Below are 12794 nucleotides of genomic sequence, written 5' to 3' on the forward strand. Positions count from 1 at the left end.
CTGTGCTGGACGTGTCCACATTCGTGGCAAACAGCCAGAAATTTGAACTCTGGTTTACTGCAGACTGACTCCCCCATACAGTCCTGCAGGGAGATCTCACATGAAAGAGTAGCCTAATCTTGCATCTGCCTAATCCAAGCATATTTCTTATCCAAGGAATAACCCAGGCTGCCTGCACCTCACAAGCATCACACTCAAACCAGCTGGTGTGCTTCCCCTCACCTCTGCCACAATTACTTTCCATGAAAAGTGAAGTATTTTGAATTGGACTCACAAGTTTCAATGAGAACTTTTCAAACTCAAAGCAGGTTGGCCCATGGAAAAAAATCCCGCAGGTCACTCGAGGCACATGGTTCACTGATTATCTACCCTCCACCTCACCTAAATCCCAAGTATACCATGGAGCGATCCTGCCTGTCCTTCCGTAGCGGGCAAGCTGTGCTCGCTCAGCTATAACATCTGTGTCACAGCATCCCTTTCACACAGAGGGATGCAGACCCAGTTTAAAGACATTGAGTAACACAGGATGCAATTTACCCCTGGTTAAATTCTCCCAGTACTTAATTATCCTCATTGTTATCCAGCAGTCCTCTTCTTGCATTAGTTAGAGAAAGCATACAGGTCAGCTCTTCCTCTAATCTTGGTTTATTAGATGTGATGTCCGATATTCCCTGTTTTTCAGTCCAGTCTTGCATCTAAAATGCAAATTTCAGTCTCATCCATGACCTCCTACACTACTTTTGATTTATCTAGTAATTTCATTTCCTCAGTGGCTCCACTGCGCTTTCAGATAGACAGATCTCAAGGTACAGCCACACTACCAGTATGCAGACAGTGTAGCATGGGAGGTACTGACCTTCCCTTACATTTTATGGGATATTAGTTTTGAAGAGGCTTTCCCAGATGTACTTGAAATCTGCATTTTCAGAATTGCACATCTATCCCTGCAACAGCACATGTAACCACAGTAAACACATCCATGACCCAACAGCTCAAAACTCAAGAGGCACCTACAATATCACAGTTGTGCGAACAAGCCCAGTAGTCCTGCAGGTAAATCAGGCATGAAACACGCAGCTGATCTGCCATACGCTGCTCTTGAGTTGGGGGCAGAAATCCCTGTAAGAGGCATTTCTCAGCAGAGAGCCTGTGTGAGGCTCTCACTCTCCAGAAAAGGGAAGTGAAGGCCACGAGAATGGTACAAAGATGTTGCACAGCACAAGTCCAGCACAGCCTGCCCACAGAACTGCAAACACGCAGGGCTTCATCCTGGACCTCGGACTTCCCCTTCGCTGAACAGGGCGAGTTGGGAAGATGGGCAGAAAAGGACAAACCACTCCTCCGACATGCCCTCAACAGTAAATCTTCCTGGGCAGGCTGGTTTGGGTTTCAGCAGAAGCGTGTGTCCAAGCTAGCCCCACTTGTGAGAGTGTGAATCACGGTGTCAAGCTGCGATTTGGTTTTGAGTTTCGTCAAAGGTTCTGGTTTCACTAATACGCAAAGGAATTAGTTGAATGTTGGAAGTCACACACAGCTAAAAGTCAGGGCCCCATGGGAAGCCTAGGCTAGAAAACAATGTCTCCTTTGACTTAGAAACCACAAGAAAACACATAAGGCAAAATTCAAATATAAAAGGAAAGTGGAACATACGTTTGCTATTGTAAAGCAGCTCCTGTGTGCTCCATTAACAACTCTACCATTCCAGCTTCTTTTTAATTAACAAAAAAAAAAAAAAAAAGGCAGTGAAAGTCACACAAATTTTAAAATTTAAAATGCAAGGGAAAGTTGGGTCAGCTGTGCTGAACACGAGCCCCTTTCCGTGCAGCTTTCCTATGTTAAAGAGGAGAAGCAAGGAAGAGACCAGCACACGCAGGCACGGGATGGTTCGGGGGTCTCCTGCCCTCTGCTGCCCTCCACCTCAGCAGGGTTTTGTAGACCTGCTCTATGTTTGGATGTTGTACTAAGTTACACAGTTGGGCAGTGTATTTAATTTTTACGATTACAGTCATGTAATTATGGCAGGAGGACAATAGTTCATATGAGAATTATGCCCTCTTTCCTTCTGAAATTAATCCCATGGGGGACATCCTTTTCCACATTCACTGCTGTGAGTTGAAGGCTGACTTGTGCCCAGCCTGCCGATTACTGCCATGCTGCAGGGTATTGCTCCTGGACCTCTGTCAGAAGAACTGTCAACAGCTTTTGATGTCACATGTGCCAAGAACAGAAGAAACTGAAGACCTCACTGATGTCCAAGACATCTGCGTTGGCAGGGCTTTTGCTAAATAAACACAACTCCAGGTGATTTTAGAATAGTGGCAGCAGGCAGGGACTGAAGTTTTGGTGTACTGGAGATATCTCCCCCTCCTGCTGTGGGGAGGACATGGGGAAGGAGGAGTCCCTGACGCTCTGACTTGAAGGAACCATTCCCTGCTCTCTCCCAGCCCTGTTACTCATTTTAACCCACCATGTCTGACTCAGCAAAGACCCCAGAACTCAGCAGCAGCACAGCAGGTCGCAGGGACGTTGCCGTCCTGTCTGCAGGGGACCACAACTTTGGGGGGGACACAGAAAGCTGCCGCCCAGCAGTGCGCGCGGCTGGGGAGCCCGTGTGGAGCCACGACCGAGCCCATAGGAGCAGAGGAGGGCCCAAGTACCAGGCTCCTGCTTCCTGGGGAAGCACCCAAACCACCAAGCTGTCACCTAAAGGCGGGAGGCAGCGGACCTGCCAGCCACCCAGCCTGCTCACCCTGCACGTAGGCTCAGCCATCTCGCTGCCCATCTGCCCGAGCATCCCAAACCTCCAGCTGCAGGAAGGTGCAAACCTGGCTGAGTAGCAAGTTTTAACGCCCCCAAGCCAAGGACTGCTGATGCAGGGTGTGCCTTGGGCACACCTCGGAAAACTGGTGCCTGAGCAAGCAACGTGCTCAGCCGCTTTCGAACACTGTAGCCTTAGGTTGTGCTGAATGGATTCGATTAGCTGGCACCAGCAGTGGAAAAAAGCAGGTTTGTTGATGAAGAACTGAGTTAATAACGTGGTGGAAGTGAGAGAACCAAAGTGAGCCATGCAAATGAGTTACTGGTTGCTTATGGGCTGGTTTTCATTCAGAAGTATTTGAGCCTGTTGTAAGGATAAATTAGAGAAGCAATACATCAGGGGAAGGATTTGCTAAGATGGCAATAAAAAAAAAAAAACACCAAAACACACTCCTTCAAGAAAATGACTACAAATTACTGTGCTGAAGAGCCGTGTGAAAAACCAAGTTCCCCAAGGACTGTTTACAGCAAAGTAAATCCAAAACACATAGGTGCTTGGGGAAAAAAGTAGAGATAAGAAAAAAAAAAGAAGGAAAAAGGCTTATATGTACTCTCTGACCCCAAGACTTAGCTGAGTTCTCAAACAGATTTTTAACAAAATAATATACCTCAGCCTCTCTACAGTCTACAGCAGACGTACACCTGAAATTGATGCCCTGTGCCACTGCTCTTAATTAAATGAGGTGAATGCAGCAGCACATCACCCATTTATCTAGTACCTATTACCACCAAGGACCCCAGAGGATTTCAGAATGTGGGAAGATTACGATGTGAAATGGGTTTGTCTTGTTTATACCCATGGGCTGCAACACATGTAAACACAACAACTTCTAATCAAACAAGTACAGATCAGCTATCCAAAGTATGTGGACAATCATTTACATAAACCCACTGCTCATCTTTCCTAAATGCTTTTCCTTTCCCTTCCACCTCCCTTGAAGGAATGACAAGGGTTCTTCTCAGAACTCCCTGAAATATCACAGAATCGTGCAAAACACCATTTCCGTAAAACATGGCTTCATGCAAAGCAGCAGGAAAAAAACAGAAGCACTAAGTTTAATGAATATCTTCAAAATAGTATTTTTATGGCTTTTAAGAGTTTATAGATTCTGCTTGATCATGGTGTGCAGGTCATCCAAACCCAACCTTTGTTACTGAAAAGGCCTTTCCTTCTCATCACTGCCTTAAACAGTTCAAAGACAGGACAACCTTTGCTGTAGAACTGACAATGTGTCTCTTCCCGAAGGACAGAGGTTCTTACTGCCACTGTGGACAGTAGGTGAAAGACACCTAGGCCAGCATCCAGTGCTATTCAAGCAGTACCACATGCCCTGTTTCCCCTTGACAACAGGATAGCAAGCAATGCCAACAACCCAAAAGATGTAATTTCCCCTAAAGAGGTGGGGGGCTCCTAGGATTACTGAAAACAATGAGGGATCTCAAGGAATCAGCTAGTTCATCTCTCCTGTCCCAAGCATAATTCAAATATATCCACATCCTTCCTAGCAGATATTTGCCTAAAAGCATACAGAGATGGAGACTTTGACCCCTCTGGGTGCATACTGCCGCAGGGGGAACTTGGACAGAGCTAGGTTTGTGTTTGGATTGTCATCTCCATCCCAATCACATCCGTAAGATCTTTGCATGGGAGCAGTCACTGCCTTTCCTAAAAGACAGTCTCTTCCAAAGCCCTGACTGGAGCAGCTGAGTACAAATAAGCAGCTGTCCCTCAATGTCAGTGAAAAAGAGCTGGTAAGGAAGAAAATCATGCCTACCCCTCCTCTGTGGCCTCAGCTACCCAATGGTCCTGCAAGATGGTAGGTGCACGCAAACTTCAGCTTTGCCCTTGCTGTGCAAAGTTTCCTCGCTGCTCTCAGTGACAACATCTAGGGAATACTCACACTGGCATTCAACTTACATCCCTCAAATAGAAGCCCAAGTTTCTCAATAGTTAATAGCAAACAGTAGTTTCCTTCCAAGGGTGACTCAGAACACCTAAACTGGAAGCCTACACTTGTCCATGTGACTCTAGATGGTCTCTGAAGTTAGATGATGTGAACATTACATGAGATGCATGGCTTCTCTCTCCCTCCCCCCGGCAAACAAACTAAATACCCTTTTCCGTGGGCCCCACGTAGCCAGAGGTTTTGATTAACCAGACTCTTCTGCCACACTTGGAGAGCACAAGTGGTGCAGAACCTTATACACAAACTCTCGGGCCCAGACACGTGAAGAAGAGGAAGCAGCATCAGAAAGATAAACCACAAGATAAGGCCAAGAGGATATGAGATCTGCTGGTCTGTAGCTTCAGAGCACCCAAAAGAAGAAACTTGCATGCAAAATGCAGTGTTCAAAAAACAAATATTGCAGGCAGATACCATGCTGCAAAACATCTCTTCCTCCAGGAGGTTCAGTTGGATAATTAACCATGTGGAGGGTTAATTTAATGGGGAAATAAAAAATTCAGGGAAAAAAAAATTTAAAACATTATATTTTAGAAAAGTTAATCAAAATAGTGGAATAGCAGCCTATCGGAAGTGGTTGTAAAATGCATGGGACATGAATGGGACATTCAGCCTCAGTATAAGCCCCACCGCTTTGGTGGGCCACTCCCAGGGCAAGCTTGGCTTCTCAGTATCTAAGTCCTGAGTGTTTGACAGACAGCACTGGATTCAAAAAAGTCGCTATGGAAAAGTCCCAGTGCTCCAGAAAAATCCCAAGGGTGGTGTGTTCCAGTCCGTTACCTGCAAACTGCTGTGGGTTCCCTGCACCAGGGCTGCAGTCAGCAGGAGAATCCCAGCCCTGTCTGCCCTGGGTCAACACTGCCATTCCTGCCCTGGGGCCAAATACAGAGAGCACCTGCTGAAAACTAACTTAATTCAATCTCCTTACAACCAGCTGCCTTTAATTCATGCTATCTTTCCTCAACACAGCATCTACCTTTTAAAAATCTCTCCTGTTTCATTTTCTGTGTTTCTGTACTGTTTGCATCTGACTAGAACACAAAAGTTAAAATTCACTGAGGGGAAAGAAGAAAAAAAACCCTAAAGTTGAAGCCAAATAACTTATGACATGAAAGCTTTGGATTTTACTAGCCTTCCTGAGTTTCACATGTCATAAACCACACAGGTGCAGCTATGTCATTGCCCTGCATCCGTATGAACCTTGTTATGTTAAAGTGAACACAAATCCAACAAATACTTCCAGGTTTATAATAAACCTTCATAAAGAAACGCTCCATATTTTCCCCATATGCAGGCACAGCTGTGCAAAGGCACAGCTGCTCGGGAAACTGATGTGGATCTTTGAATTTATAGTTTAAGATCCTTAAGCTTGATGGCAACATATGATAAAACTAGGAATATCAGTTCCTATCTCCAACAGAAAATACAAATCCCTCTTTGATTGATATTGATTACAGGAAGGAAACAAAGCCCTTATGTTTCCCCATGTCACGAGAAACTCCTTCATTGCAATAAACATCAGGTTGATAGGAGTATCTCGGGAAGGTAAGGGATACTATATTTGTAAGCAAACGGAGAAAAGTGCAAGTGCTGATTTGCCATACAGTTCATACATCCACGCAGCTTCAAACACACCACAGCGGGCTGTGAGTTTGTCAGATTCGTAAACTACAAAGATCGCATATATTAAGGTATGTCAAACGTGATTGCTATTTATTATTATCCTGCACCCTTTACTCAAATATCCAGTCCATACATACAAGTCCAGCTCAACCAAAGTAAACAAATTCATTGATTTAAAAATTTATGGCTTGATTTTAAAAGGGGCTGAGCCTGCAAGGGAATATCTAACATATGTTTGAAGTTAAGCACAAATCAGCCCAGTGAAATTAGTGGTATTGATCACATGCTTAAAATTAAGCACAACTTCAGTGTTTCCCTGGTTGAGGCTTGCCATAGCAAGCCCTGAGTGTGACAGGAACATCTGTAGGATCCACCTCAACCTTGCTTAGTGAAGGTGTAGTTGTGGCTGCTCTGTACGTACACGATTATCAGCAGCATTGCCCCAACACCTCGCAACCCCGACCAACCTTCCCTCTGAACAGCACTGGCTGAAATGAGGAAGACATGAGTGGAAAGACTTACATGGCCCCAGATGGCTACAGTGCAGCTACTCAGCCATGATTTTACATCAGACTTTGAAAGAAGGAAAAGCCCTTCACCCTCCGCAACAGAACAATAGTTCAGGTGAGCAGAGGACAGATTTTGTTACCTCTATCATTGTCAGCGGATTTCCATCATACGTTTCAGCAGGGTGACTTCCCTTCTCACAAGCACAGCTCGGACCAGAACTAGACTCTTTAGGGCCATATAAATGATAACTCAAGAGAGATAAAATTTTGGTTTTTTAGTGATATCAGCCCAAATCACAGGGGAGCTCCCACTTCAACTCATTCACTGTGTCTCTAGAGCGTTACAAAGCCGATAAGCATGTCCTCTCTATGTTTAAAACTTTATAGCAGCCAAACTTTTTCTTGAAATCATCCCCACTGCCATGTAATTATCTTGCCCTTCTGCCTCCTTATCACACAGCTACTACAGCCAGTACAGGTGGTGTACATCCAGGACAAAAAGAAGGCAGCGTTGCCACAGATGACAGGCAGAACCGCACGCAAGGTGGGACACGGCGTCAGCAAGTTACATATAAACCAGGCACTAGACTGAAATGGATGTACTGAGTGCCTGAATTACCCACGGGTGAGATTCTCTGACCTCAATTGAAATGGGCTTAAAATTAGAAGTTCTACTATGTAACCAGAGGACAGGAAGGAAAAAAAAAAAAAAAAGAGTAAAATTGCTAAGGAAAAGCAAATGTGTGAAAGACATTTCTAACAAAAGGCATCCGTTAACTCTGGGGAAACTCCAGCTTAACATCCATACCTCCCTAATCCAACCCCCATCCAGATTAATAAAGGTTGTTTTCACTGTCTTTAACCCTCAAGAGAACACGCGTGAGTCTCGCAGAGTTTAGCTGTACAGACCAGGGCGGAGCAGAGGTTCAGTACAGCCAGACACACAGGTAGCAACTCTGCTGGACCTGGCTCCAAAACTCTTCCTCACTGCTGGCAGAAGGACACGGTACTGCAGATCTAATGCGATTTGCTAGTTGTTTTTTAAATCTGAGTCTGGCAGGCCACTGAGCTACACAGAGTTTGAAAAGCCAGGCTTGATGTTCATACATTTTGTACCTCACAAGAGTCTGTTGTCAAGGTAAAGCAGGCTCAGCAGAATTCCAGACAGCTGGGCATCTCATGGGAGAGTTGGGTCGCAGAAGGTTTAACATACAACCCAGAAAAGGTGGCAATTATTTTGCTTCGGTTTCTGAGCTTTCACAAACTAATCCAACTTTCCAAACATCTAGGACCTCAGACACTTCACAGACATCTACAAGCACACCCAGGTTCACATGCTCCTCCTCCTTCATGGTCATCCCCCAGCAAGACTTTCAAAAATGAATTCACCCCCCATTTTTCCTTTTCGGAGTTGTTCCCCAGTCCCTTACCTGGACAACAGGGTGGCCTCCGGTCGGTGCCTTGACAGCCCCTCGGCTCCCCTCCGTCTCGTAGTGTGCCCGGTGGTGGGGCTTCGGCTGCACCTCGATCCGCAGCTCGTAGGAGCCAGACTGGCTGGAGAGTGGCCACTCCAGGGGTGGGAGTGACTGGACGGGCAAACTAGGAAAAGAGAGACCACACCAGCTGAAACTCTTTAGCACTTTGTTTCTCAAAGCCATGATCTCTCCCTCCTCCAAGTGCCCCACCAGGGCTGCTGGTGCTGAAACATTTAGGAGTCTGCTATTTATTTCAATGACAATGTGCTGTCCTGCTCATGTCTGATTACAAACTTTGCTGAAATTCAAGGTGAACACAATAATTTCTGAGGGTGTACCTCCTCGCAGAAGGGAACAGGATAGAATATTTCTATTTCTTAACTATAATAAACAATTTCTTAAATATAAATATTTGTAGCACTTGCATTTTTTTCAGATACCTCACTTTTATCTAGCTTTTGCTGTGTGTCTTAAACTTTGACCATAGAACATACATTGTGAAATATTAACTCCATTTACTAATACTTCCCAGTTGCAAAATTAACAATATGATTTCCATAAATAATAAAATACTAAATATTCTTACCTGATACTAATTCTCCTGTTATCAAATTAGCAAGAGTTTATTACATTAAATGAATACACTGAGAAGTGCAACTAGAGCCTGCACTGGATTTTAAACAACTCCTATTTTGTCAGTACAAACTGCTGCCAAGACCAATCTAACAAGCCAAAGAACGTCATGGCCCACATTCTTTCACCCACAGTCTGTGTTTAGCAGGTGAGGAGCAGCACGGGATAACGTCAGCATGGGGACAACCCTGCTGCCAGGCAGGACGGCAAGGCTGACAGTGTGCCAGCACTGACTGCAAGTGGAGTCACACGTTTGGCAACCCCTGTCCTGGCAGATGTGCAACGCTGGGGATCCAGACCTGCGTGCTGCCGGGTGCCGCCAGTGCCAGACAATGGAGGGAGTTGATGAGGGTAGTGCCAGCAGCTGAGATTTGGGTTACACGACAGTTAACAAACTGACAACCAACAATAAGGCACTCGGGGTTGACAGAATGCTCAGCCTGACTTGGAGCAGCATGCTCTATTTTGAATCAGGGAAGATTTAAAGTATTTTCATCCTTGATGGAAATTTGTAAATGAGACATTCCCTGAATTTAGAAAAGTAATCAAACCATTTTCTTTAAAAGCTGCAAGTGAGAACAAGATTGGTCAAGTTTGCCAAAGGCTGTTTCCAATCTACTTTTAAGACAAATAATCTGAAAAACTGAATTTGTCATATGCTGTGCTACCAATGAACCATTCTGATGATGTTTCTTCCAAGCACAGATTTTTTCACTTCTCAGAATCAGCACAGATGAGGCTCCCATTAACCAGCGCTGTCCCTCAGCACTTAGCTCTGCTTTGCAGCAGCATCTGCCCAAGAAAACCCTCCCTGGGGATCAATTGTGCATGACAGAGAACATCACGCCATGAGAAAACATACAACCATGAGAGCACTACATACCTGCAGATAGGTATTGCAGGCACCAGTTGCTTTGTCCAGGATGGAGGTACCAACAAAATTGATTCTGGGGCTGAGTTTCTCCTGTCCTCCTGCTCGCAAGGCCCGTGGAAATCAACAGTCTGAAAGACGTGACATGGAATGCTGTTTTTGTGGGAAGGCATTGATGAAGGATCAGGGCTGGTTTTCCAAATTTTCGTGGGAACACCACAGGAAGGATCCGTAGGAAGGCTGCTCATAGCATCCATGGAAAGAGAAGCGCTGGGCAACTGAGTGTAAGTAACTGAAGAGTTGTCTTCTCCCAAGGGGATGCGAGGAGAGGATTGTGGAGAGGGGGTCCTTGACTGTCGTGGAGAAGTGGAAGGCAGCTGAGTACTGTAGAGCTCAGTGCAAGAGTACCTCCGTTTTGCACCTGGTGATGAAGACCTTGAGTTGGGACAGGGTGATGGTGAATGTCGTCCCAAGCAGGTTTCCTCCGTGATGCTTGTTCGTGGTGACATTATTGGAGAGGTTCTAGGAGAATAATGAGTATGGATGTTTTGAAACTGTGGACAAAGGTCATCACTAGGACCATTATTTGGTGAAACACATGGTGATGTGCAAGGAGATACATTTGTCTCTGAAATGAAACTTGCAGAGGAGCCGCTACTAGCTGGGCTCAGACACAGTGGTTCTCTGTAGCCCTCAAAGCCAGGGACAGGCAGGGTAACCCTTGGGCTAGTGGTAGCTGAGTTTGACTGATGTTCTACCAAAAGAACATCTGTGTCTCTGCTGCGGAAGGGACCCCCTGAATGAATCAGTTCATGATATGGAGTAATTTCAATCCTAGGGCTTGGAGCAGAGGCCCCTGCAGCGTTGGCAGGGTGTGTAGGTGCTGTCCCTATGCTATCTGGCTGTCCATATCTGCCCATGGGATCTGCAGAAAGGCTAGGAAAAGGCAGGGGGCATGGCTTGAGGCCACAGTCCAAGACATCATGAGCGTATGTAACTCCAGAGGGTGGGCTGTTGGTTTTATGTGGAGTCGGTTCTTCTGGAAAAAGAAGGGTCTCTTTTAAGACTATAAATATTATTACAGAAGCTGAGCAATCATGGATTTAAAAAAAAATGCATATTTATAAACTGGTTGTGATCTGATATTAGGTAAATATTTGTTTAATTCTTTTTAACTGCAATTAATGCTTGTGAAAAGTACTGGATTAACAGCCAGGGAAGCTCAAGTGCTCAGAGCAGGTGTAGCATGGACAAAAGCACTGCAAACACCTCCACACCGCCCAGACAGGCTCCCTCTACCTGAGCCCTGAGCTAGAGGGATCACCCAGAAGAGTCGGCGACACGTCAGCCTCTCTGCCCATTCCAATGCTGGCCTTCCCACTCCTTCTGCCAAATATACCCCTTAGTGTCAACTGGGGTGTTGTCACTTTGGTTAACATTTGTCAACTAGGAGCTGGACTGAGGGCCATCACGTGACAAAACCACTTCCAAATAAGTCTATGCAAAACCAAAAGGTTGAGGAACAGCTTTCGGTGAAGGGAGAAGAACCTTCCTTACACAGCGAAGTCCAGCCAGAAAAGGCTTCATGAAACCAAAGCTGAGCTCAAGCTCTTTAAAAAGTCAGTTCTGTGTGATGATTTGTTTGGCTCCATATCATGTCAACAAGTTTTAGTGATAGGTTCCACGTGAGAAAGCACCAGATGATCAGAAAACACATTCACAAATTTTTGTTAGAAAAAAGAGAGAGAGAGAAAGGATCCAGCCCCATGGTTACATGGAATCACTTTCCAAATTCAGCTCAAGGAATGTTTTGGCTGGAGAGGGATTATAAAATACACAGTAACAGATTCAGTGCAATCCTCTCTCCTGGCAAAAAAAAAAAAAATCCTCAATTTTCAGAGATTTTCGGTCTTGCAAACTACCCCCAGGTTGCAGAATACAGGGATGCTTCCAGGCAACACAGAATTCCACCAGCATCGCTCAGCCCAGTTCTGATCTCACCCCAGCCCCGCATCAGGTGCTTAAGGCCAGCGGCATCTGAGAGAGCAGGTTCATGGCAGGTATCCCAGGGACAGACCCCTCCCCAGCCTGGGAGCTGAGTAATATTTGTCATTACACATAAGCTTGCAAAATCCTATCATGATTTTCGTATGTTTTTAAAGGCTTCAGTGCATCCAGCAGGAAATACCTGAAACAGCTCCGTGGTTTGAGATTAATCGCACTATCTGCTCATCCCTGGGTACAGATCGGTATGTGTCACAGGTGAAGAGGGTTTCATTTAAATAACGGTTCCAGCATTTTCTCTAGCTCCTACACTACATGAGGCAGCATTTCCCATGAGCAAATAACATTTTGCATAAAGCCAGGTGGGAGCTGACTGTGCTTTCTGCAAAAGCAGCAAAATATTGTTGGGAAACTCCTGTACACCGAGAGATTGTGATCTCATTGAATTTAATTTAGTTCTGTTCATTTTCAGCTTTAAACCCTTCTTAGTGTGGAAGCAAAATCCTCCACTGACTTTTGACTACTACTTTGTGTGCTCAATGTTTTGCACAAAAGCCCATGAAAAAGAAAAATGTAGTAGGAGCTGCTGAGCCTTCACGTTTAGCGGGAAACCCCGACAGCCGACCAAACAAACCAACACACAGAATGTCTATCTGACGGGATGGGAGATGACTGGAAGAGTCCAGCTTGCAGATTTCTTAAGGTTCCCTCTGGCTTTTAATCCCAGCACACAGTTGTTTCGGGGATGGGGAGAACAGCAACAAGTAACTGAATTTTGAGCCGAATATATCTTTAGCATCATTGATATCAGAGCTTTGGCATTCACAGTTTGATGTCATTCACATCAAACTCCGACGCATCAAGCCTAGACGTCGATGCTAGGATTCACTCTGAATAA

At 45.3% G+C, this 12794-nt stretch overlaps 1 protein-coding gene across 1 annotated transcript in view; it reads right to left on the reverse strand.

Annotated features, from left to right (window-relative positions):
* Positions 1-10931, reverse strand: part of NFATC2 (nuclear factor of activated T-cells, cytoplasmic, calcineurin-dependent 2) — a gene marked incomplete at both ends in the record, with an annotated part of 50563 nt that extends 39632 nt beyond the window's left edge. Inside the window, 2 exons of the mRNA XM_010161400.1 lie at positions 8344-8512; positions 9905-10931. Coding sequence (XP_010159702.1) covers positions 8344-8512; positions 9905-10931 — 1196 coding nt within the window. The remainder of the gene's footprint in view (positions 1-8343; positions 8513-9904) is intronic.
* Positions 10932-12794: the final 1863 nt, after the last annotated feature.

Source organism: Eurypyga helias, unplaced genomic scaffold (assembly GCF_000690775.1).
Source record: "Eurypyga helias isolate BGI_N326 unplaced genomic scaffold, ASM69077v1 scaffold91, whole genome shotgun sequence".
Lineage (NCBI taxonomy): Eukaryota > Metazoa > Chordata > Aves > Eurypygiformes > Eurypygidae > Eurypyga > Eurypyga helias.